The sequence below is a fragment of the Erythrolamprus reginae genome, chromosome 6, assembly GCF_031021105.1.
Source record: "Erythrolamprus reginae isolate rEryReg1 chromosome 6, rEryReg1.hap1, whole genome shotgun sequence".
In the NCBI taxonomy this organism is placed as follows: Eukaryota; Metazoa; Chordata; class Lepidosauria; order Squamata; family Dipsadidae; genus Erythrolamprus; species Erythrolamprus reginae.
In genome coordinates this window covers 96,224,680-96,246,720 of record NC_091955.1, presented here as the reverse complement: position 1 = coordinate 96,246,720, position 22,041 = coordinate 96,224,680, and the positions used below count along the sequence as shown (strand labels likewise).

Below are 22,041 nucleotides of genomic sequence, written 5' to 3'. Positions count from 1 at the left end.
TGGCCAAACTGGTGACCTTGGATAGACATGGTCTGACTTTACAATGATCAATCAACACTGCAGGATCATTAATCTTGCTGGTTTGGCGTCACCTTCATCCAGGCATACGTTTTGCTTTTTAAAAGTGCTGCTAGGCTGCGAGACTCCCTGACCTTGAAGTGTGCGCCTGTTTTGTGGGTGTGAATTTCCCACAAAACATCCCCTTTCAAGGCCAGACGGGCTGTGAATTGTGACAGCTGTCCAGCATATGACTTCGGTTTAAGCTCAATGTTTAGTTAAATAAACTGGAGAAACTTTATCATTGGAAAAGAATGCTAATAATAATAATAATAATAATAATAATAATAATAATAATAATAATAGAATAGAATACAATTTTATTGGCCAAGTGTGATTGGACACACAAGGAATTTGTCTTGGTGCAGATGCTCTCAGTGTACATAAAAAAAAAATACATTTGTCAAGAATCATGCGGTACAACACTTAATGATTGTCATAGGGGTCAAATAAGCAATGAAGAAGCAATATTAATAAAAATCTTAGGATATAAGCAACAAGTTAGAGTCATACAGTCAACATGGGAGGAAATGGGTGATAGGAACTATGAGAAAAACTAATAGAATAGAAGTGCAGATTTAGTAGAAAGTCTGACAGTATTGAGGGGATTATTTGTTTAGTAGAGTGATGGCGTTCGGGAAATAAATAAATAAAAGGATAGAAGAAAAGATATAAAAGTATAGGAGAACATATATGAAAGGAAGAAAATATTGTGAAGTTAGGTGAATCCTACAACCCTTATGATGATGACAATCATTAAGTGTTGTACCACATGGTTCTTGACAAATGTGTATTTTCTTTTATGTACACTGAGAGCTTCTACACCAAAGACAAATTCCTTGTGTGTCCAATCACATGTGGCCAGTAAAGAATTCTATTCTATTCTATTTAAAAAAATGTGTTTTTAAACATCCCCGCAGGAGGAGAAGAAAAAATAATGGATCCCTGAGTCACATCCACCCTTGTCAAAATAACCTGCAGGCAATTTGAGAATGGGGTGTGCGTAGCCACACCTAACTTACTAATCAAACAATTCCTCTACCCTGACATGATTATAGCTGGCTGCAAAGGCGTTTGCTGGTCCCTTGGGAATGGAAACAGATGGAGGTGTTTAGGACATGACCTAAGAGTAGATTAGTGGGGGAATGTGTTCCCATAAATACAGCTCACCTGAACTCTCCAGTCTCCTGGTCCTGGGTTTTTTCCACCATGAAGGTCATCCTGTGGTTTGGAGTTTTGCTCGGGGTCACCTGGAGCCTGGAAACATTTGAAGGGTGAGCTCGCTAGCTTCCATCGTGGCCTGGGTTGGAATTAACCCATTGTCTAGAGTGTAGGGAATCTCCATACTTGAAACTTTGAGACCTCAGCACTCAGAGTTGTCAATCTACTTTATTCACAATTGTTCTCTAATTTTAGGAAGAAACCAAATTATTTTTTGTTGTATTTATGCCTATTCTCCAAAGCACCTGAGGGCAGGACAAAGAAGCAATAATTAAGGAAAGAAGCAAACTGGAACTAAAGAGGAATTTCCTAACACTGAGAACAATTAACCAGTGGAACTGCCTGCCTCCAGAAGTTGTGGTTGCTCCATTACTGGAGGTTTTAAAGAAAATATTGGAGAGCCATTTGTCAGAAGCGGTGTAGGGTTTCCTGCCTAAGCAGAGGGTTGGACTAGAAGACCTCCAAAGTCCCTTCCAATTCTGTTGTTCTGCTATTCTTTTTCCTTCCTTCCTTCCTTCCTTCCTTCTCTCCTTCCTTCTTTCCTTCCTTCTCTCCTTCCTTCCCTCCCTCCTTCCTTCCTTCTTTCCTTCCTTCTCTCCTTCCCTCCCTTTTTCCTTCCTTCTCTCCTTCCTTCCCTCCCTCCCTCCTTCCTTCCTTCTCTCCTTCCCTCCCTCCTTCCTTCCTTCCTTCTTTCCTTCCTTCCTTCCTTCCCTCCCTCCCTCCCTCCCTCCTTCCTTCCTTCCTTCTCTGTAATACATTTGGCGAGATCATCCAGGGGCATGGGGTGAGGTATCATCAATATGCCGATGATACTCAGCTCTACATCTGCACCCCATATCCAGTCAGTGAAGCCATGGAAGTGATGTGCCGGTGCCTGGAGGCTGTTGGGGTCTGGATGGGTGTCAACAGACTCAAACTCAACCCTGATAAGACAGAGTGGCTGTGGGTCCTGCCTCCCAAGGACAATTCCATCTGTCCGTCCATCACCCTGGGAGAGGAATCAGTGACCCCCTCAGAGAGGGTCCGCAACTTGGGCGTCCTCCTCGATCCACAGCTCACATTAGAGAAACATCTTTCAGCTGTGGCGAGGGGGGCGTTCGCCCAGGTTCGCCTGGTGCACCAGTTGCAGCCCTATTTGGACCGGGAGTCATTGCTCACAGTCACTCATGTCCTCATCACCTCGAGGCTCGACTACTGCAATGCTCTCTACATGGGGCTACCTTTGAAAAGTGTTCGGAAACTTCAGATCGTGCAGAATGCAGCTGCGAGAGCAATCATGGGCTTTCCCAAATATGCCCATGTTACTCCAACACTCCGCAGTCTGCATTGGTTGCCAATCAGTTTCCGGTCACAATTCAAAGTGTTGGTTATGACCTATAAAGCCCTTCATGGTATCGGATCAGAATATCTCTGGGACCGCTTCTGCCACACAAATCCCAGCGACCAGTTAGGTCCCACAGAGTTGGCCTTCTCCGGGTCCCGTCGACTAAACAATGTCGTTTGGTGGGACCCAGGGGAAGAGCTTTCTCTGTGGTGGCCCCGACTCTCTGGAACCAACTCCCCCCAGATATCAGAATTGCCCCCACCCTCCTCGCCTTTCGTAAGGTCCTTAAAACCCACCTATGTCATCAGGCATGGGGGAACTGAGATAACTTCCCCAGGCCTATATTGTTTATGTATGGTATGTTGTGTGCATGTTTTTTAAATTATGGCTTTTTAGTTTTAATTATTAGATTTGTATTGTTTTTCTATTACTGCTGTGAGCCGCCCCAAGTGGCATACAAATTAAGTAAGTAAGTAAGTAAGTAAGTAAGTAAGTAAGTAAGTAAGTAAGTAAATAAATAAATAAATAAATAAATGGCTCAGCTGTTTTGTTCATGGTGTAATTATACTGTACTCCAAACTCCCACACGACCAATTGGATTTTACCTTCTAAAACGTGACACTCAGTGACCTGAGCAAATAAATACCGAACCGCCAGCAATGGGTCAAACAGGATGTAACATTAATGCGATTATTTTGATTTTTGGGTCTTTCAGTGACCAGGTTCTTCGCATGAAGCCCTTCAACAAAGAACAGATCGAGTTGCTCCAAGAATTGGGAGGCCTGAAACATCTCCAGGTGTGTGAATTCACACAGGGTAACAATCCCAGTACAGGTAAACCCTGGACTTGCGACCACAATTGAACTCAAATTTCTGTTGGATGTCAGAAGGTCAGAAAAGAGGATCACATGATACGACAATCGTCATAAATGCGAATTGATTACCAAGCATCCAAAGTTTGAACCCGCGACCATTGAGAAGTTGCAACGGTTGTAAGTTGCGCCGTTGTAACTCCAATCAGTTGCTAAACAAATAGTCATAACGTAAGCTGAAAACTACTTATAGCCTTTCCTTTAAACATGGGGATTTCTCTCTCTTTTTTTAAAGGCATATTTTGAGATGACCTTGTTAGTATGTCGCGGTACGAAACCTTCAGCACACATTAAACAGAGTTTGGTGTAGGAAATATGGGTTAGTCAGACAATGACTCAGACTTAGTATCAATGTATATATAACAATATTATTATTTACAAATATACAGAATAAGCAATGCACATATAATACTACTAATAGTTTACAAACCACGCACACAGCAAGAATATAGCTCACGGCAAATATATCTCTAACAAAGAACTCCCCCTAAGGGGAACGGTGTTGGCGCCCTCTGATGGCCAACCGGTAAATGTTCCTTAAAGGCACAGTCTTTACATTATATAAACTGACATTGTTAGCTAATGTATGGCAACACCCAAGCAGGTTAGGTTCAACATACTAACAGACCTTCCTTCCTTCACTGGCTTTTTCTTCTTCTTCTCAGCTGAATTTCTGGCGGTCTCCTTCGTACCCCAAAGAACCAGTTGATCTGCATGTGCCCTTCGCTTCTCTCCAAGGAGTCAAAGTTCTTCTGGAGTCACACCAGATCGAGTACTCGGTCCTGATCGAAGATGTGCAGGTATGATGGAAACAATATATGTATGTATGTATGTATGTATGTATGTATGTATGTATGTATGTAAGTATGTATGCATGCATGTATGTATGTATGTATTTATGTATTTATATATTGGATTTGTATGCCGCCCCTCTCCGCAGACTCGGGGCGGCTAACAACAGCAATAAAACAGCATATAATAATAATCCAATACTAAAACAGTTAAAAACCCTTATTATAAAACCAAACATACGTACAGACATACCATGCATCAAATTGTAAAGGCCTAGGGGGAAAGTGTATCTCAGTTCCCCCATGCCTGGCGGCAGAGGTGGGTTTTAAGCAGCTTACAAAAGGCAAGGAGGGTGGGGGCAATTCTAATCTCTGGGGAGTTGGTTCCAGAGGGCCGGGGCCGCCACAGAGAAGGCTCTTCCCCTGGGTCCCGCCAAGCGACATTGTTTAGTTGACGGGACCCAGAGAAGACCCACTTTTTGGGACCTAACTGGTCGCTGGGATTCGTGCGGCAGAAGATGGTCCCGGAGGCATTCTGGTCTGGTGCCATGAAGGGCGTTATAGGTCATAACCAACACTTTGAATTGTGCCTGGAAACTGATCGGCAACCAACGCAGATTGCGGAGTGTTGGTGTAACATGGACATATTTGGGAAAGCCCATGATTGCTCTCGCAGCTGCATTCTGCAGTATATATGTGGGGATTCAATTCCCAGAATTCCCCACCCAGCTGTAAGATGCAGTATGTCACAGAAGTAAGTACACCCCTCTCACGCCCCTATCACTTAAGGCTGGACTCACTTTTATTGCCAGCAGTTTAGATATTAATGGTTGTGTGTTCCGTTATTTTGAGGGGACAGCACATTTACACTGTTATACGAGCTGTATACTCACTACTTTACATTGTACCCAACTGTCATTTCTTCAGTGTTGTCATATGACAAGATATATTTAAATATTTATAAAATGTGAGGGTGTGTACCGGTGAAGGGCTGCCCGTCTTTGGTGCTACTGGTGCGCCCTCTGAGACCGACGCATGCATGTCGACGCAAGATTCAGATTCTGTGCATATGCCACAAGTGAAATCTTGTGCAAGCACACTCACATGCACAAGATTTCACTTATTTTCTGCATGCGCAGAAGCAAAACAGTGCCAAAAATAGGTGAAAACTCATGCACCTGAGCATCCTTGCACAAGATTTTGCTTGTGGTGCATGTGCAGATGTCGAATCTCATGTGGGCGGGCACGCATACGCATTGGGAATGTACAGCTGTATGTACATCCTGATTTTTAATACCACACTACCACGCTACCACGCTACCACGCTACCACGCTACCACACTACCACACTACCACACTACCACACTACCGTGTGGCCCCACCACTGGTGTGTATTGACTTCTGTGGCATACTGTAGGTGGACTTCCATTCCCAGAATTTCCCCGGCCACCATGCTTTGAGATGGGTGGATTTCAACTCGCAGAATTCCTCACGGCTGTCTGGGGAATTCTGGAAGTTGAAGTCCACCCACCTTCTGTTCTGATCTCCGGCTAGGGCCACTGATAATTGGAATAAATATTTGCTAAATGCACATGTATTTATAAAACACAACATCATTTTCTTTCCTTTGTTCCACACTGAATCATCTCGGCACGCAGCGCTAATCTCTTATCTTAAACTTCGGTATGCAAGGCAACATCAAAATCATTAAAACATTCCACAAGTCATTCTAAGATTTATGGCTAGTCAGAGTTAGCCCAGAGTCATAAAAACTGCAATTAAAAGCACACAAGGCACAGCTTACATTCGGAGCTGCTTGAAAGAAACCTCCATATTTTTTAACGCCGATTGACAACTCAACTCTTCTCTTCCTCTGACACTCGGACGTGATGAATTAATGACTTAATTAATTAACCTGTTCCTCTCCTTAATATTTCTTCCCTGACACTTGCTCTCTTCGCCACTGTAAGCGTCTAAAATAAGGATTTACCCATCTAGCATCTGCTTCTCCTTCGCTTGAATCTGAACCCATAGAAACGTCCTGTGGTTGGTCACCTACTTCTTCTGCCTCTAAATCAGGACCTACCACTAACTCATAACCACTTTCTGAATCAGAATCTGAAAAATCCCCACACTGAACAGGAGTATACACAACACCTTCACGTTGTTAAAACTGATAAAGTTGGCTCTAAATTTTCAAGGCGGGGCAGGGGCACACAGCCTTCTTCCAACCAATGTTTCCACTGTCGCATCGTGTGAGAGTGTGAGAGTATGTGGCGTACAGAACTTCACCATGCAATGGGTGACAAACAGGTGAATATATCTGACTCACGTTCTTCTTGTAGGCCCTGCTGGACACCGAATCGCACGAGATGCACTATAACCGCCAAAGAGAATATGGCGGCAGGAATTTCAACTATGGCGCTTACCATGATTTGGACACAGTAAGTCGCTTCGGCTCGCATTGGGCCTGAATCTCTCACTCCGAGGAACTGTTATATTTAGGAAGTCCTCCACTTGTGACTGCCATGTAAGTCAGACCAGAATTTATGTGGCTGAGCAAGGCGGTTGTTAAGTGAACCAAACCCGGTTTTACAAATTTTGGGAAGGGGGAAGAATTAGAAGAAAAAATCCAATTTCAATTCCAAACTGGGAATAAAATGGAGGCAAGTTGAATCCCCACTAGGCATCTGTGGGGATTTAGCTTTAGTAGATAAGTGGTCAAAGCAATGGAAACTGCAGTTTAATGTTTCCAAAGGTAAAATAATGCACTTGGGCAAAAGGAATCCTCAATCTGAGTATTGCATTGGCAGTTCTGTGCTAGCAAAAACTTCAGAGGAAAAGGATTTAGGGGTGGTGATTTCTGACAGTCTCAAAATGGGTGAAAAGTGCTGTCAGGCAGTAGGAAAAGCAAGTAGGATGCTTGGCTGCATAGCTAGAGGTATAACAAGCAGGAGGAGGGAGATTGTGAGCCTGCTGGATAGAGCATTGGTGAGACCCCATTTGGAAGACTGTGTCCAGTTCTGGAGACCTCACCTACAAAAAGATATGAATCAAACTGAATGGGTCCAAAGACGGGCTACAAAAATGGTGGAAGGTCTTCAGCATAAAAATTCTCAAGAAAGACTTCATGAACTCTATCTGTAGAGTCTGGAGGACAGAAGGGAAAGGGGGGGACACGATAGAAACATTTAAATATGTTAAAGGGTTAAATAAGGTCCAGGAGGGAAGTGTTTTTGATAGGAAAGTGAACAGAAGAACAAGGGGTCACAATTTGAGGTTAGTTGGAGGGAAGATCAGAAGCCACCTGACAAAACATTATTTGACTGAAAGAGTAGTAGAAGCTTGGAACAAACTTCCAGCAGATGTAGTTGGTCAATCCACAGTCACTGAATTTAAACATGCCTGGGATAAACATAGATCCACCCTAAGATAAAATACAGGAAATAGTCTAAGGGCAGACTAGATGGACCATGAGGTCTTTTTCTGCCGTCAATGTTCTAGGTTTCTATCTAGGCCGTTGGTCCGAAGATGAAGCAAACCTTGGTTACTCAAAGCGACGGAGGAGAACCAAACGTGGCAATTAGTTAACCACTAGGCAAGAAGGCTCCTTGCATCGAGAGTCACTTCCTGTGGGGTGACTGACTGCATAAAATTTGAGAATTGCATAAATGCATAAATAAACACGTTCCTTCATAGTTTGGGTGGAGAAGATGGCCTTGTTTTGGGGACAGGAGGGATGAATCACACGTGTCCGTCATTCCGGGATGGGATGAGGTGACGATTCCTGCCCATCGCATGAGACCAGGCCCACAGGTGGCAAAAAAGGCCAAGATGATGTCCATGACTCCAGGAGCAAATAAATGTATATTTTTTAACCTAATTTTGCATTAATGCTTGTGGGCATTGCCTCAAATTTTGGGATCTTCCCTCTATAGAGGATAATAATAATAATAATAATAATAATAATAATAATAATAATAATAATACAGAGTTGGAAGAAGAGGAAGGAAGGAAGGAAATGAAAAGGGAGGGAAGGAAGGAAATGAAAAGGGAGGGAAGGAAGGAAGGAAAGAAAGCAGAATAGCAGAAGAACAGTTGGAAGGGACCTTGGAGGTCTTCTAGTCCAACCCCCTGCTTAGGCAGGAAACCCTACACTGCTTCAGACAACAGGTGACTAGCGTTTTTCAAGTCAGACAACTATAACATAGGTGGACTTCAAGTCCCAGCATTCCCTAATTATGATGGAATTCTGGGAGTTGATGTCCACCCATCTTAAAGCACATTGGCTTGGGAATTCTGGGGCTTGAAAATCCAGGTATCTTAAAACTGGGGGATTTGGGACTTGATGTCCATTTATATTAAAACAATGCTGGTTGGGGAATTCTGGGAGTTGAACTCCATTTATATTAGAGCATGCTGGCTGGGGATTCTGGGAATGGAAGTCCACCCATCTTAAAGCATGCTGGCTGGGGAATTCTGGGAATTGAAGTCCATTTAAATTAGAGCATGCTGGCTGGGGATTTTTTTAATTTTATTTATTTTATTTTTTTATTTTGTCCAATACACAATACATATTGAAGAGAATAGACATGAAGTATTATATATAAAGAAAAGATATAAAAATAGAGGAGAAGATATATGAAAGGGAGAAAAGATATATAGAAACAAAAGATATATGAGATATGAGATAAGGAGAGACAATTGGACAGGGGACGAAAGGCACACTAGTGCACTTATGCGATTCTGGGAATGGAAGTCCACCCATCTTAAAGCTTGCTGGCTGGGGATGTTGGGAGTGGAAGTTCATTTATCTTAAAGCATGCTGGCTGGAAAATTCTGGGAGTGGAAGTTCATTTATCTTAAAGCATGCTGGCTAGGGAATTCTGGGAATTGAAGTCCACCCATCTTAAATTTGCCAAGTCTGAGAAATACCGGTTTGGACTAAAAAGGCAACTTATACATCCTACAGGTGAATGTTTTTACAATGTAGTTTTTAACCCCACCGGGTGTCTCCTTTCCTGCCTGCCCCCCAAATTCTGTATCTGCCTTATCCTTTATATCCTCCTTAGATTTACCAAGCCATGGACGATATTGTGGCTGAGCATCCACAGGTTGTGAGCAAACTGCAGATTGGAGAGACCTACGAAAACCGGCCGCTCTTTGTTCTCAAGGTGATACGGTATTTGCGTCTGTGTATTAAAATCTCGAGAGGAGGAGGATGATCAGGGCTGGGTTCCGATTTAGCTCACTGCCGCTTTGCTTCCTTCTGCGTCACATAGCCACAGGCAAGCATGGGCAGTTATTTTAAAAAAATAAAAATGTGAAAAACAAAATGGTGACCACGTTGAGTGCCGGTAACTTGGCACATGCGCAGAAGAAACAAAAAATTGGATTTTTTTAAAAAATTAATAAATGGCAACACCCATGGACCAGCACCGAAAGAACTGGATTGGTCACATCACCAGTGGGCAGTGATGGGCTCCTATAGGTACGGTCAGGTGTGCAGAACTGGTAGAAAAAAATTTGAATGGTTGCAATTTTTCCTGGTCATTTTTTATATTGTGATAACGAAAGTTGTTATCAGCTACACTGATTATCTGTAATAAATTTCGCAACCTGTTCCTATCTTGGGAGGTTTCTAATCTATTTTTTATTTAGAATTCGATTTAGACTTTATTTGTTATTTTATTTGATAGGGTCTATCATTGGCTATCGTTCTGCATTGCTGTTTTGCAGTGTTTTGTTGCCAAATAACAACAACAAATACAACAACAACAATATTTTTATTATTTGTTTGTTTGTTATTGCATTTATATGCTACCCCTCTCCAAGGACTGGGGGCGGCAGTAATAATAATAATGATGATGATGATGATGATGGATTATTTGTAAAAGTCCCCATTCTGTCTGACAGTTCAGCACCGGAGGAAACCAACGTCCTGCCATCTGGATCGATGCTGGCATTCACGCGCGAGAATGGGTGACCCAGGCCACAGCTCTCTGGACTGCTAAAAAGGTGAGCTGGCTATGGAAATGGCGGTAGCGGGATGGTTTCTATCTGGCTCCCACTTTAGGGACAGGCCATGCCCACTAAAGGCAAGGCGACCATAGAAAGTGTCGTAAGGTCGAGGTTAGTCCTCATGAGGTTTTCTTTTGGTGCTGGAAGATGTTTTTTGACCCAACTGGAGAATTTTATCAGTGTTAGGAGGCAGGAAGGTTTGTGGAGAGGAGATGGGGGACTTTTCCCCCCCCTGAAAGAAAATGTTGGAGATTGCACCCCACTTTGAATCCTTTTTTCCCCCCGCCTCCCCAGATTGCGTCTGACTTTGGGAACGATCCGTCCCTGACCTCCCTCCTCAACAAAATGGACATTTTTCTGCTGGTGGTTACAAACCCTGATGGATATGTCTACTCTCACACCACAGTGAGTATCTCTTGTTAGTACAGGGTACATGGTTGTTAGGGTTTGCCATTGTAAACTACCTATTGTACTCTCTTGTACTATCACTTTAAATATTCTGGGCTGGTTCGCCATAAGAGGGCGCCAGTACTCCTTCCCTCAATGATGCTTTAACGCTCATTCGCTTTTGCTTTGCCTTGAGGGGGGAGTGTATTTGCTTAGTGCTCATTATATTGGATGGCTTAGTGCATGTTATGGATTGTTTCTATTTTGTATATATGTAGAAACATAGAAACATAGAAACATAGAAGACTGACGGCAGAAAAAGACCTCTTGGTCCATCTAGTCTGCCCTTTTACTATTTCCTGTATTTTATCTTAGGATGGATATATGTTTATCCCAGGCATGTTTAAATTCAGTTACTGTGGATTTCCCAACCACGTCTGCTGGAAGTTTGTTCCAAGGATCTACTACTCTTTCAGTAAAATAATATTTTCTCATGTTGCCTTTGATCTTTCCCCCAACTAACTTCAGATTGTGTCCCCTTGTTCTTGTGTTCACTTTCCTGTTAAAAACACTTCCCTCCTGAACCCTATTTAACCCTTTAACATATTTAAATGTTTCGATCATGTCCCCCCTTTTCCTTCTGTCTTCCAGACTATACAGATTGAGTTCATTCAGTCTTTCCTGATACGTTTTATACTTAAGACCTTCCACCATTCTTGTAGCCCGTCTTTGGACCCGTTCAATTTTGTCAATATCTTTTTGTAGGTGAGGTCTCCAGAACTGAACACAGTACTCCAAATGTGGTCTCACCAGCGCTCTATATAAGGGGATCACAATCTCCCTCTTCCTGCTTGTTATACCCCTAGCTATGCAGCCAAGCATCCTACTTGCCTTTCCTACCGCCCGACCACACTGTTCACCCATTTTGAGACTGTCAGAAATCACTACCCCTAAATCCTTCTCTTCTGAAGTTTTTGCTAACACAGAACTGCCAATGAAATACTCAGATTTAGGATTCCTTTTCCCCAAGTGCATTATTTTACATTTGGAAACATTAAACTGCAGTTTCCATTGCTTTGACCATTTATCTAGTAACGCTAAATCATTTACCATATTACAGACCCCTCCAGGAATATCAACCCTATTGCACACTTTAGAGTCATCGGCAAATAGGCAAACCTTCCCTACCAAACCTTCCCCTATGTCACTCACAAACATATTAAAAAGAATAGGACCCAGAACAGACCCTTGTGGCACACCGCTTGTAACCTGACTCTGCTCAGAATACTCGCCATTAACAATAACTCTCTGATGTCTATGCTTCAGCCAGCTTGAAATCCACTGAACTATCCAGGGATTAAGTCCAATCTTCACTAATTTATCTATCAGCTCTTTATGTGGAACCGTATCAAAGGCTTTGCTGAAGTCCAGATAGGCAATATCCACGGCACCACCTTGATCCAACACCTTTGTGACATAGTCAAAGAACTCAATGAGATTAGTCTGACACGATTTGCCTTCAGTAAAGCCATGCTGATTTGGGTCCAATAAGTTATTGTTTTTTAGATGCTGATTTATCCTCTTTTTGAGTAGAGTCTCCATCATTTTAACTACAACTGATGTCAAGCTAACTGGCCTGTAGTTACCAGCTTCATCTCTACTGCCCTTCTTGTGGATAGGCACAACACTGGCCATTCTCCAATCCTCAGGAACATCTCCTGTTAACAGGGATTTGTTAAACAAATCAGTCAGGGGGGTAGCAATGACAGATCTGAGTTCTTTAAGAACTCTGGGGTGGATGCCATCTGGACCCATTGCCTTATTTATCTTTAATCTTTCAAGTTCTTCTAAGACATCGGCTTCTAAGATCACTGGAGCTGAATCCGTACAGCTGGAAGCAATGCTATATCCCTCTATAGTATTATTATTATTTTGTAAGGTGTCTTTTGAGAAAACTGAACAGAAGTAGCTATTGAAATGGTCAGCGATCTCCTTATTCCCATCAATGTATGTATTATTCCCGGTACTAAGCTTTGTGATGCTGCAGTTTTTCTTCTTCCTATCACTAATATATCTGAAGAAGGTTTTATCCCCCTTCTTTACAGATTTTGCTATTTCTTCCTCTTTTGAGGCTTTAGCAGCATATATTATCTGTTTCGCCTCCTTCTGTCTCATTTTATACACCTCTCTATCAGCTATACTTCCAGACTCTTTATACCTCCTATAGGCAGCCTTTTTTTCATTGACTATAGCCCTTACATCATTGCTAAACCATAGCGGTTTCTTCTTCCTTTTACCTTTAGTTACTTGCTTTACATAAAGTCTTGTGGCTTTTAAGATGGCCTTTTTTAATACAGTCCACTGGGTGCTTGCTCCTGCCATTTTATCCCTCCCCTTTAATTCATTATTTAAATATTCCCCCATTGCATTAAAATTTGTTTTTCTGAAATCCAATACTTTGGTTGCAGTATAGGATTGCTCACCATCAGTTTTTACATCAAACCACAAACATAGATGGTCACTGCAACCTAAATTTTCTCCCACCTTGACCTCTGAAACCCGATTCCCATTGGTAAAAACTAAATCTAGAATATTCTCCTCTCTAGTTGGTATCTTAACTAGCTGTGCCATAGCTGCTCCTGTAAAGGCCTCTACTATATTCTTACTTTTGCATGTAAGGGCACTGGGGATATTCCAGTCAACATCAGGCATGTTGAAATCACCCATAACCACAATATCTCCCTTTACTGCCATTAAGGTAATCTCATCCACCATCTTGTTGTCATGTTCCTCAGATTGCCCTGGAGGCCTATAGATCACCCCAATTCTAATGACAGAACCGTCTTTATTTTGCATGCAAATCCAGAGGGTCTCCAGATCTTTACATGTATTTTGAATTAGTATTGTTTTTAGACTTTCTTTAACATAAATGGCTACTCCACCTCCCCTTCTCTCTATTCTATCCTTCCTATACAGTGTATATCCTGGTATGGATATTTCCCATTCATTAGAATCCCTAAACCATGTCTCAGTTATGGCAACCAGATCCAAATTATCTCTAGATATTATGGCCATTAACTCACAGAGCTTGTTGCTCAAGCTTCGAGCATTTGTGTACATTACCCGAAGGACATTATTTTCATTATTAGTTTGCCCCTTATCATCAGCAACTACATCTATTTTATTTACAGCTCCCTTTTCATAAGCTTCCAGAAACTGATTTATCCTCATTGGTCGGGGACAGAAATCCTCCACATCTGGTACATCCCTGTCCCCTTTACCTAGTTTAAATGCCTGTCCAAAAAAGTTCTGAATTCCTCACCGAGCACCTGGGCACCTCTGTATGATGGATGCAAACCATCCCTCTTAAACAACTCCCTATTAGACCACCTATTGACATCATGACTTACATAACCAAAACCTTCAGCTTTACACCACTGCCTTAACCACACATTAAACTCTCTGATACAACTTGTTTTACCCTCCTGGCCACAAACCGGTAACACCTCTGAGAATGTCACTGAATCAGTTATTTTACCCAGCTCCACACTTAGACATTGAAAATCTCTTTTTACTACATTAACATTTCTCTGGGACAAATCGTTTGTGCCAAGATGCACCACCACATCAACGTTATTATCTTTACTCACAGCCTTGATAATGTTTGTAATCCGCCTCCTATCCCTGTGGGCAGTGGCTCCTGGAAGACACCTCATCACCTTCACTACATCCTTCCTCTGTAAATAGTACTTATTAATGTAAATAGTACTTATTAAGCATAACTAAGTCTTTGACTTTTTCTTTGGCTTTACCACACATCCACACTCTGTTAAAATTCTCTGCTCAGTGTATGTCTGTTCTGTCGAGCTCTCTGGTAGAATTTTCCCCAAAATGCACAGATACAAATTCAGACACACACACGTTTGAAAATTCAAAACAATGTTCTTTATTCCGAAAATGCAAATAAACAGAGCACCCTTTTTGTATAGCAAAGAGCACTCGTCTCCAAACAAACTGGTAATTTGTACAAGTCCCTTATCAGTTCTGAGATACTTAGCTTGCAGCTGTGAGGCAATTCACAGTCCTTCTTCTTTCACAAAGTGAAACACACTTTGCTCTGGGTTAGTTTCAAAGCGGGGAAAAATCAGCACACAAAGGTCGAAGTCAGCAAGGCAGGCACGAAACACAACGATCAGATAATCCTCCACAATGGCCAAACCCACAGGCTGCTCTTTATAGCAGCCTCACTAATGACCACAGCCCGACCCGACCACAGGTGTCCTCATTTTCTTTGATAATAATCTCTCAGTTGTTGCTGCCTATGCATCGCTCTCCGCATGCATGGCTGTATCATTAACTCTTGTTCTGAATCCAAGGAGGAGCTAGATAATTGATCTCCTTCTGAGCTGTCTGCCACACTCTCCTCCTCCCTGTCACTCATGTCTTCTTGGTCAGAGGAGCCTTCATCAGCAGATTCCACCGGGGGCAAAACAGGCCTGCGGCATGTGGATGTCTCTCCCACATCCACAGTCCTTGGGGCAGGAGCTGGGCCAGAGCTAACCACAACAATGTCAAAGGTCTCATAGCCTAGCTATACCGAGACATACCAACATCTCTGATCCAGAATTGCCGCAGGAGGTCTCGGCTTTCCCCTGCCTCATGCTCTATTTAAGGACGCACCTGCTTACCATTGCCTTAAATTAAGTGTACACTCGCTTACGCACTGCTAACGCAAGTGAGGATCAGCAGCGGGTTCCTACCGGTCTGGTTGACGCCATTGTACGGTACGGAAAATTAACCTGCGCGCATCTGCAGGAAGGAAAAATCTTGTGAGGGGACATGTGCGCAAGAGATTTTGGCAACATTTTGCTTCTGCGCATGCTTGGATATCTTGTGCGCGAACATATCCTTGGGAGTTTTTGCTGCCTGCACATATGCAGAAGCGAAATCTCGCTCGGATGCCTGCGCACGCATACCGAAGACATGCAGTGGTGCATGCTGCACACTGGGAGCAGCAACCCCTGCCTAGTGAGGATGTGTGTGCGTGTGGACACTCACCGGCTGCGCACAATCGCTCACACCAATGGAGCACCACGCGGGCGTACTTGTCGACCTCCCCTCCCCCCTCTGCAAAGTCGTAACCGCTGAGGACGCCCTAATCTAGAACCTCTCGACACCCCCAACCATTTACGATTGGTTTGTTGCTGCTTCTAACGGTGACACTTTCTCTTCCGTGTCCAGAATCGCATGTGGCGAAAAACTCGATCCAAAATACCCGGCAGCCGTTGTGTCGGTGTCGACCCCAACCGCAACTGGGATGCCGGCTTTGGAGGTAAGTTCGGCATTGCTTTTTGTCTGCAGCGAGTTCTTGAATAGGCTGGTGTATGTCGGTAGTCCTCAAGTTACAGCAGTTCCCTTAGTGACCGTTTCAAGTTACAGTGGTACCTCTACCTATGAACCCCTCTACTTACGGACTTTTCTAGATAAGAACAGGGTGTTCAAGATTTTTTTGCCTCTTCTCAAGAACCATTTTCCACTTACAAACCTGAGCCTCCGAATCTGTAACCGGAAAAGGCGGGGAGAAGCCTCCGTGGGGCCTCTCTAAGAATCGCCTGGGAGGAAACAGGGAGAGAAAAGGTGGGAAGAAGCCTCCGTGGGGCCTCTCTAGGAATCGCATGGGAGGAAACAGGGAGGGAAAAAGTGGGAAGAAGCCTCCGTGGGGCCTCTCTAGGAATCTCCTGGGAGGAAACAGGGAGAGAAAAGGTGGGAAGAAGCCTCCGTGGGGCCTCTCTAGGAATCTCCTGGGAGGAAACAGGGAGAGAAAAGGTGGGAAGAAGCCTCCATGGGGCCTCTCTAGGAATCGCATGGGAGGAAACAGGGAGGGAAAAAGTGGGAAGAAGCCTCCGTGGGGCCTCTCTAGGAATCTCCTGGGAGGAAACAGGGAGAGAAAAGGTGGGAAGAAGCCTCCATGGGGCCTCTCTAGGAATCGCATGGGAGGAAACAGGGAGGGAAAAAGTGGGGAGAAGCCTCCGTGGGGCCTCTCTAGGAACCTCCTGGGAGGAAACAGGGCCTCCACCCTCCCTGTGGTTTCCCCAGTGGCACACATCATTTGCTTTTACATTGATTCCTATGGGGAAAACTGCTTCTTCTTACAAACTTTTCTACTTAAGAACCTGGTCACGGAACAAATGAAGTTCGTAAGTAGAGGGACCACTGTACAGCCAAGCTAAAAAAAGTGACTTATGTTGGTTTTCACAGGTATGATCATGGCAACTCTGACCTTCCTGCCAATCAGCTTCAAGCTCTGTTGGGAGAATTGGTGCTGGACTTATGGTTGGGGGTCACCACATTAGCAAGGTTGGGAACCTCTGCATATTGAGTGACCCTCAACCCTAGATGGGGCTAATTAGGGCTAAAGGCATTCTAGCATCCAGTTGAAAATTGGGGTCTCTAATATATGGATATAATTGATAACTATAAATAAAACAATAAAAATGTAAACAATTGATATATGGATTAGATAAAGCAATCAAGGAGATATATAGAGCTTGCTTTTTGATTCACTGGGGATGCAAACAAAATGGAAATAACATACTATGTAACCATCTTCCTTTCTTCTTCTATTTCCTTTTTCCTTTTTCTTCTATTTTCTTTTCTCTCTTTTTGTCTCTCTGTCCATCTTTCTCGTTTCTCTTTCTTTTCTTTTGCTAGGTTTTTCCTTTCCCCCTCTTCTCCATACCCTTTCTTTTCTTTTCATTACATGTTTGTAATAGTGGTTTATTATTCTTTTTGAATTGTATTGTTTTTCTATTTGTGAATAAAAACTTAATTTTTTTAAAAAAAATTGGGGTCTGTGAAGAAAACCAGCTTTGGGTTCTTGTGTTTTGACTGGGTTCGTTTGCCCTATATCCCCCCCGGCAGGTCCCGGCGCCAGCAACGACCCCTGTTCCGATTCCTACCGTGGACCCAGCGCCAACTCGGAAGTCGAAGTCCGCTCCATAGTGGATTTTGTCAAGAGCCACGGGAACATCAAGGCCTTTATCAGCATCCACAGCTACTCCCAGCTCCTCATGTACCCCTACGGCTATAAGTGCTCCCAGCCTAAAGACGCGGAAGAACTGGTAGGCGGACCAAGGAGAGAAGCAGCCTAGAACTAAGGGAAAATGTCCTGAGGGTCAGAAGAATTAACCAGTGGAACAACTTGCCTCTAGAAGTTGTGAAGGTTCCAACACTGGGAGTGTTTAAGAAGATGTTGGATAACCACTTGTTTGATGTGGAGTAGGATTTCCTGCTAAGCAGGGGGTTGGACTACTAGAAGACCTCCAAGGTCCCTTCCAACTTTGTTATCCTTCCTTCCTTCCTGCCTTCCCTCCCTCCCTCCCTCCTTCCCTCCTTCCTTCCTTCCTTCCTTCCTTCTATTCCTCCTACCTTCCTCTTCTTTTCTTCCTTCCTTCCTTCCTTCCATTCTTCCTTCTTCTTCTTCCTTCCTTCTATTCTTTTAAATTAATTTTTAATTTTTAATTAATTTTCAATTAATTTTCAATTAATTTTCAATTAATTTTCAATTAATTTTTAATTAATTTTCAATTAATTTTTAATTAATTTTTAATTTTTAATTTTTAATTTTTAATTTTTAATTTTTAATAATTTTAATTTTTAATTTTTAATTTTAAATTTTTAATAATTTTAATTTTTAATTTAATTTAATTTATTGAATTTATACGCCGCCCACTCCCTGAGGACTCAGGGCAGCCTTTTAAAGAATGGGGGGTGGTTTGGTTGCATCGTCCTAGCCACCTTCTTGCCTTCTTTGACCCTGCTGTTGTGGGTCTCTCTGCTTCCAAGGGGAATCCAAGGGGTTAATTTCTGATTTTCTTCCTAGGATATGGTGGGGAAATCAGCCGCCAATGCCTTGACGTCACTGTACGGCACCCGTTACAGAATCGGGCCCATCTGCTCGGTCATTTGTAAGTTTTGGGGATGTATTTCAGCCTGGGAGTATTTTTGAGGGGAGGGTTCGGGGGTTCTAGGGTTTGAAGTCTTGAGCAGCGTTTCTCGCCCTTGGCAGCTTGAACATATCTCTTCAAGTTGCCAGTCTATGCAGTTGAGCTCCCCTTCCAGGAATTGAAGTCACATTTTAAGAAAATTATGGACAGCTTAGCACCTTTAGAAGATATTCAGGTCTTGCTTTATTGCAGGAAGATATCTATATACCCTTATTTTTTCTCTCTCCCTATATATATACAGTGGTCCCTCGATTTTCGCGGGTTCGAACTTCGCGAAACAGCTATACCACGGTTTTTCAAAAATATTAATTAAAAAATACTTCGCGGTTTTTTTCCCTATACCACGGTTTTTCCCACCCAATGACGTCATACGTCATCACCAAACTTTTGTCTGCCTTTAATAAATATTTTTTTAATAAACTTTAATAAATAAACATGGTGAATAATAATCTAAATGGTTGCTAAGGGAATGAGAAATGGCAGTTTAGGGGTTTAAAGTGTTAAGGGAAGGCTTGAGATACTGTTCATAACCAAAAATAGTGTATTTACTTCCGCATCTCTACTTGGTGGAAATTTGACTTTCACGGGCGGTCTTGGAACGCATCCCCCGCGAAAATTGAGGGAACACTGTACTGTATACTATATATTTGTATCTATCTATCTCTCATCTGTCTGCCTGTCTGTCTGTCTGTCTGTCTATATTCTATCTATCTATCTATCTATCTATCTATCTATCTATCTATCTATCTATCTATCTATCTATCTATCTATCTGTTGTGGTCCAGGAAAACATTAATTCAACAACCATGTTAAAAGCAGGTTGTGCGAATGGAAACAAGGGGTGTAAAACCTTATGTTCTCCAGGTGTTTTAGTATAACCATAACTTGCTCATTTGGTAGATGGTGCAGATGTTCTAGACTTGTCTAAGACAGGGCTCTCCAAAATTGGCCACTTTTAAGAGTTGTGGACTTCAACTCCCAGAAATCCTCAGCCAGCCATGTTGGCTGCAGAATTCTGGGAAATGACGTCCACCCGCCTTAAAAGTGGCCAGGTTTCAAGTCTCCAGTGTCCCTGCCTAGCAGAGATGCAACCCAACCAAGTTTGCTTAGACCTGTGTTCTCCTGCGTCTTTCTTCTAGACCAAGCCAGTGGTGGGAGCATTGACTGGAGCTACGATTTTGGGGTCAAGTACTCCTTCGCCTTTGAGCTGAGAGACACAGGGCGCCACGGATTCCTCTTGCCTGCCAAACAGATCATTCCCACCGCTCAGGAGACGTGGTTGGGCCTCAAGAAGATCATGGAGCATGTGCGAGATCATCCCTACTGAGGACTAGAAGTTCCCGGAGAAGAGAGTATTTTGGCTTCAAATTATTACACTGGCAGGAATCTGATTATAGGACGGACAGGCTTTTTTAGATGCCTCCAAAAGAGGACGAAAAAATATAACAGATTTTAAATAATCATCAATATGGCAATTCAGATAATGGCCACTGGGGGAAGCACAGGCGCAGATATCTCTTTGCAGTTGCTGCCCCCTAGTGGTCACTACGTTTTTTGCAGCCCGGATCTGATACACCAAAGCTTATTAAATACAGTACAGCCTCATTGTGATAGCCTTTGGTGTGTTTGGACTACAACTCATAGAATTCTCTAACCGACAGGGTGGAATATTTAAGCAGCAAGTTTCTCACTTGAATGGATTGGGACTCCATTGCCCAGCATTCCCGGATAGCAGTGGAGAGTTCTGGGAGTTGTAATCCTAGCTTGTCTGAAGGTCATTGTGCAATATTTAGCAGTTAAGGAATGAAGGCCAATGTTGTCCAGACCAAAATCTCTCCCCTCCCTTTTTTTTTTTGGCTTATAATTATCACACAGTTTCTGTGACAGCTAGACATACATGTTTTGGATTAAAGCTTCTTGAGATGTTTCTTCAGCATTTTATCAATAAATCCTGCTTCCTATTTTCCTCTGGATTTTGTCTTCATTTTTCTTCACTCTTAATGACAAGACTTATGGCCCTGGGTATACAGGTAGTCCCCAACTGACAGGTGAGTCCAAAATTTCCATTGTTAAGGCAGCTTTGCCCCATTTTACGGACTTTCTCTCCACGGTTGGTGTTGTGAGTGTTCATGGTCCAGGGCAGGGCAGATTCTGAGGAGGGTGAGCCAGGCCCCTCTTGATACCCTGGATCAGGGGGGGTTGCCAGCTGAAGCAGAGACAGAGACTGAGGCAGAAAGTGACTTGAGTGAGCCTGAGGGGGCTGATGTGATATTGGGGGAGTGGTCCCAGTCAGAGAGGGAGGAAGACATGTGTTCTGTCGAGCTTTCTGGTAGAATCCTCCCAAAAATGCACAGATACAATTTCAGACACACACACGTTTGAAAATTCAAAACAATGTTTTTTATAATGAAAATTCACTGAAACCAAGCCCTCTTTTGGTATAGCAAAGAGCACTCGTCTCCAAACAACCTGGTAACTTGTACAAGTCCCTTATCAGTTCTGTGATACTTAGCTTGCAGCTGTGAGGCAATTCACAGTCCTTCTTCTTTCACAAAGTGAAACACCCTTTGCTCTGGTTTAGTTTCAAAGCGGGGAAAAATCAGCACACAAAAAGTCAAAGTCAGCAAGGCAGTCACGAAACACAACGGTCAGGTAATCCTCCACAATGGCCAAACCCACAGGCTGCTCTTTATAGCAGCCTCACTAATGACCACAGCCCCACCCAACCACAGGTGGCCTCATTTTCTTTGATAATAATCTCTCAGTTGTTGCTGCCTATGCATCGCTCTCCGCATGCGTAGCTGTATCATTAACTCTTGTTCCGAATCCAAGGAGGAGCTAGATAATTGATCTCCTTCTGAGCTGTCTCCCACACTCTCCTCCTCCCTGTCACTCATGTCTTCTTGGTCAGAGGAGCCTTCATCAGCAGATTCCACCGGGGGCAAAACAGGCCTGCAGCATGTGGATGTCTCCCCCACATCCACAGTCCTTGGGGCAGGAGCTGGGCCAGAGCTAACCACAACAGACATGTTAGTGGAAAACAATTGGATAAATCCTCGCTGTAGAAGATTGCTCCGAAGGTGACAGGAGCTCCGGAGTAAAAGGTATTAATTCACAGCCTTAGCTCTTTAAGGTGTAATGTCACTTCCACGCACATAGAGACAAGTCACATTTACACACCATTCAAAAGAGGCAACAGAAAAGCCAACAACCAGAAAAAGCAGCCTCTCCAGCAGTCAATAGATAAGCAGGGATTAACGCCAGACAAGCAAGCAGAAAACAATATTCCAATCAACCAAGCCCAGAGAGCATTAAGGGCTCCCATCAGTCAACCCTGAGCTATAGAGATTGATGGATCGATT

At 43.2% G+C, this 22,041-nt stretch overlaps 1 protein-coding gene across 1 annotated transcript; it reads left to right on the top strand.

Annotated features, from left to right (window-relative positions):
* The first annotated feature begins 1,136 nt into the window (after window positions 1–1,136).
* Window positions 1,137–20,642, top strand: CPA2 (carboxypeptidase A2). The gene is made up of 11 exons (XM_070754908.1): window positions 1,137–1,331; window positions 3,318–3,399; window positions 4,140–4,274; window positions 6,611–6,709; window positions 9,338–9,439; window positions 10,182–10,283; window positions 10,581–10,691; window positions 15,915–16,005; window positions 17,595–17,794; window positions 18,556–18,640; window positions 19,819–20,642. The coding sequence occupies exons 1-11, from the start codon at window positions 1,267–1,269 to the stop codon at window positions 20,004–20,006; spliced, it is 1,260 nt and encodes a 419-aa protein (XP_070611009.1). The 5' UTR covers window positions 1,137–1,266; the 3' UTR covers window positions 20,007–20,642.
* The last annotated feature ends 1,399 nt before the right edge of the window (window positions 20,643–22,041 follow it).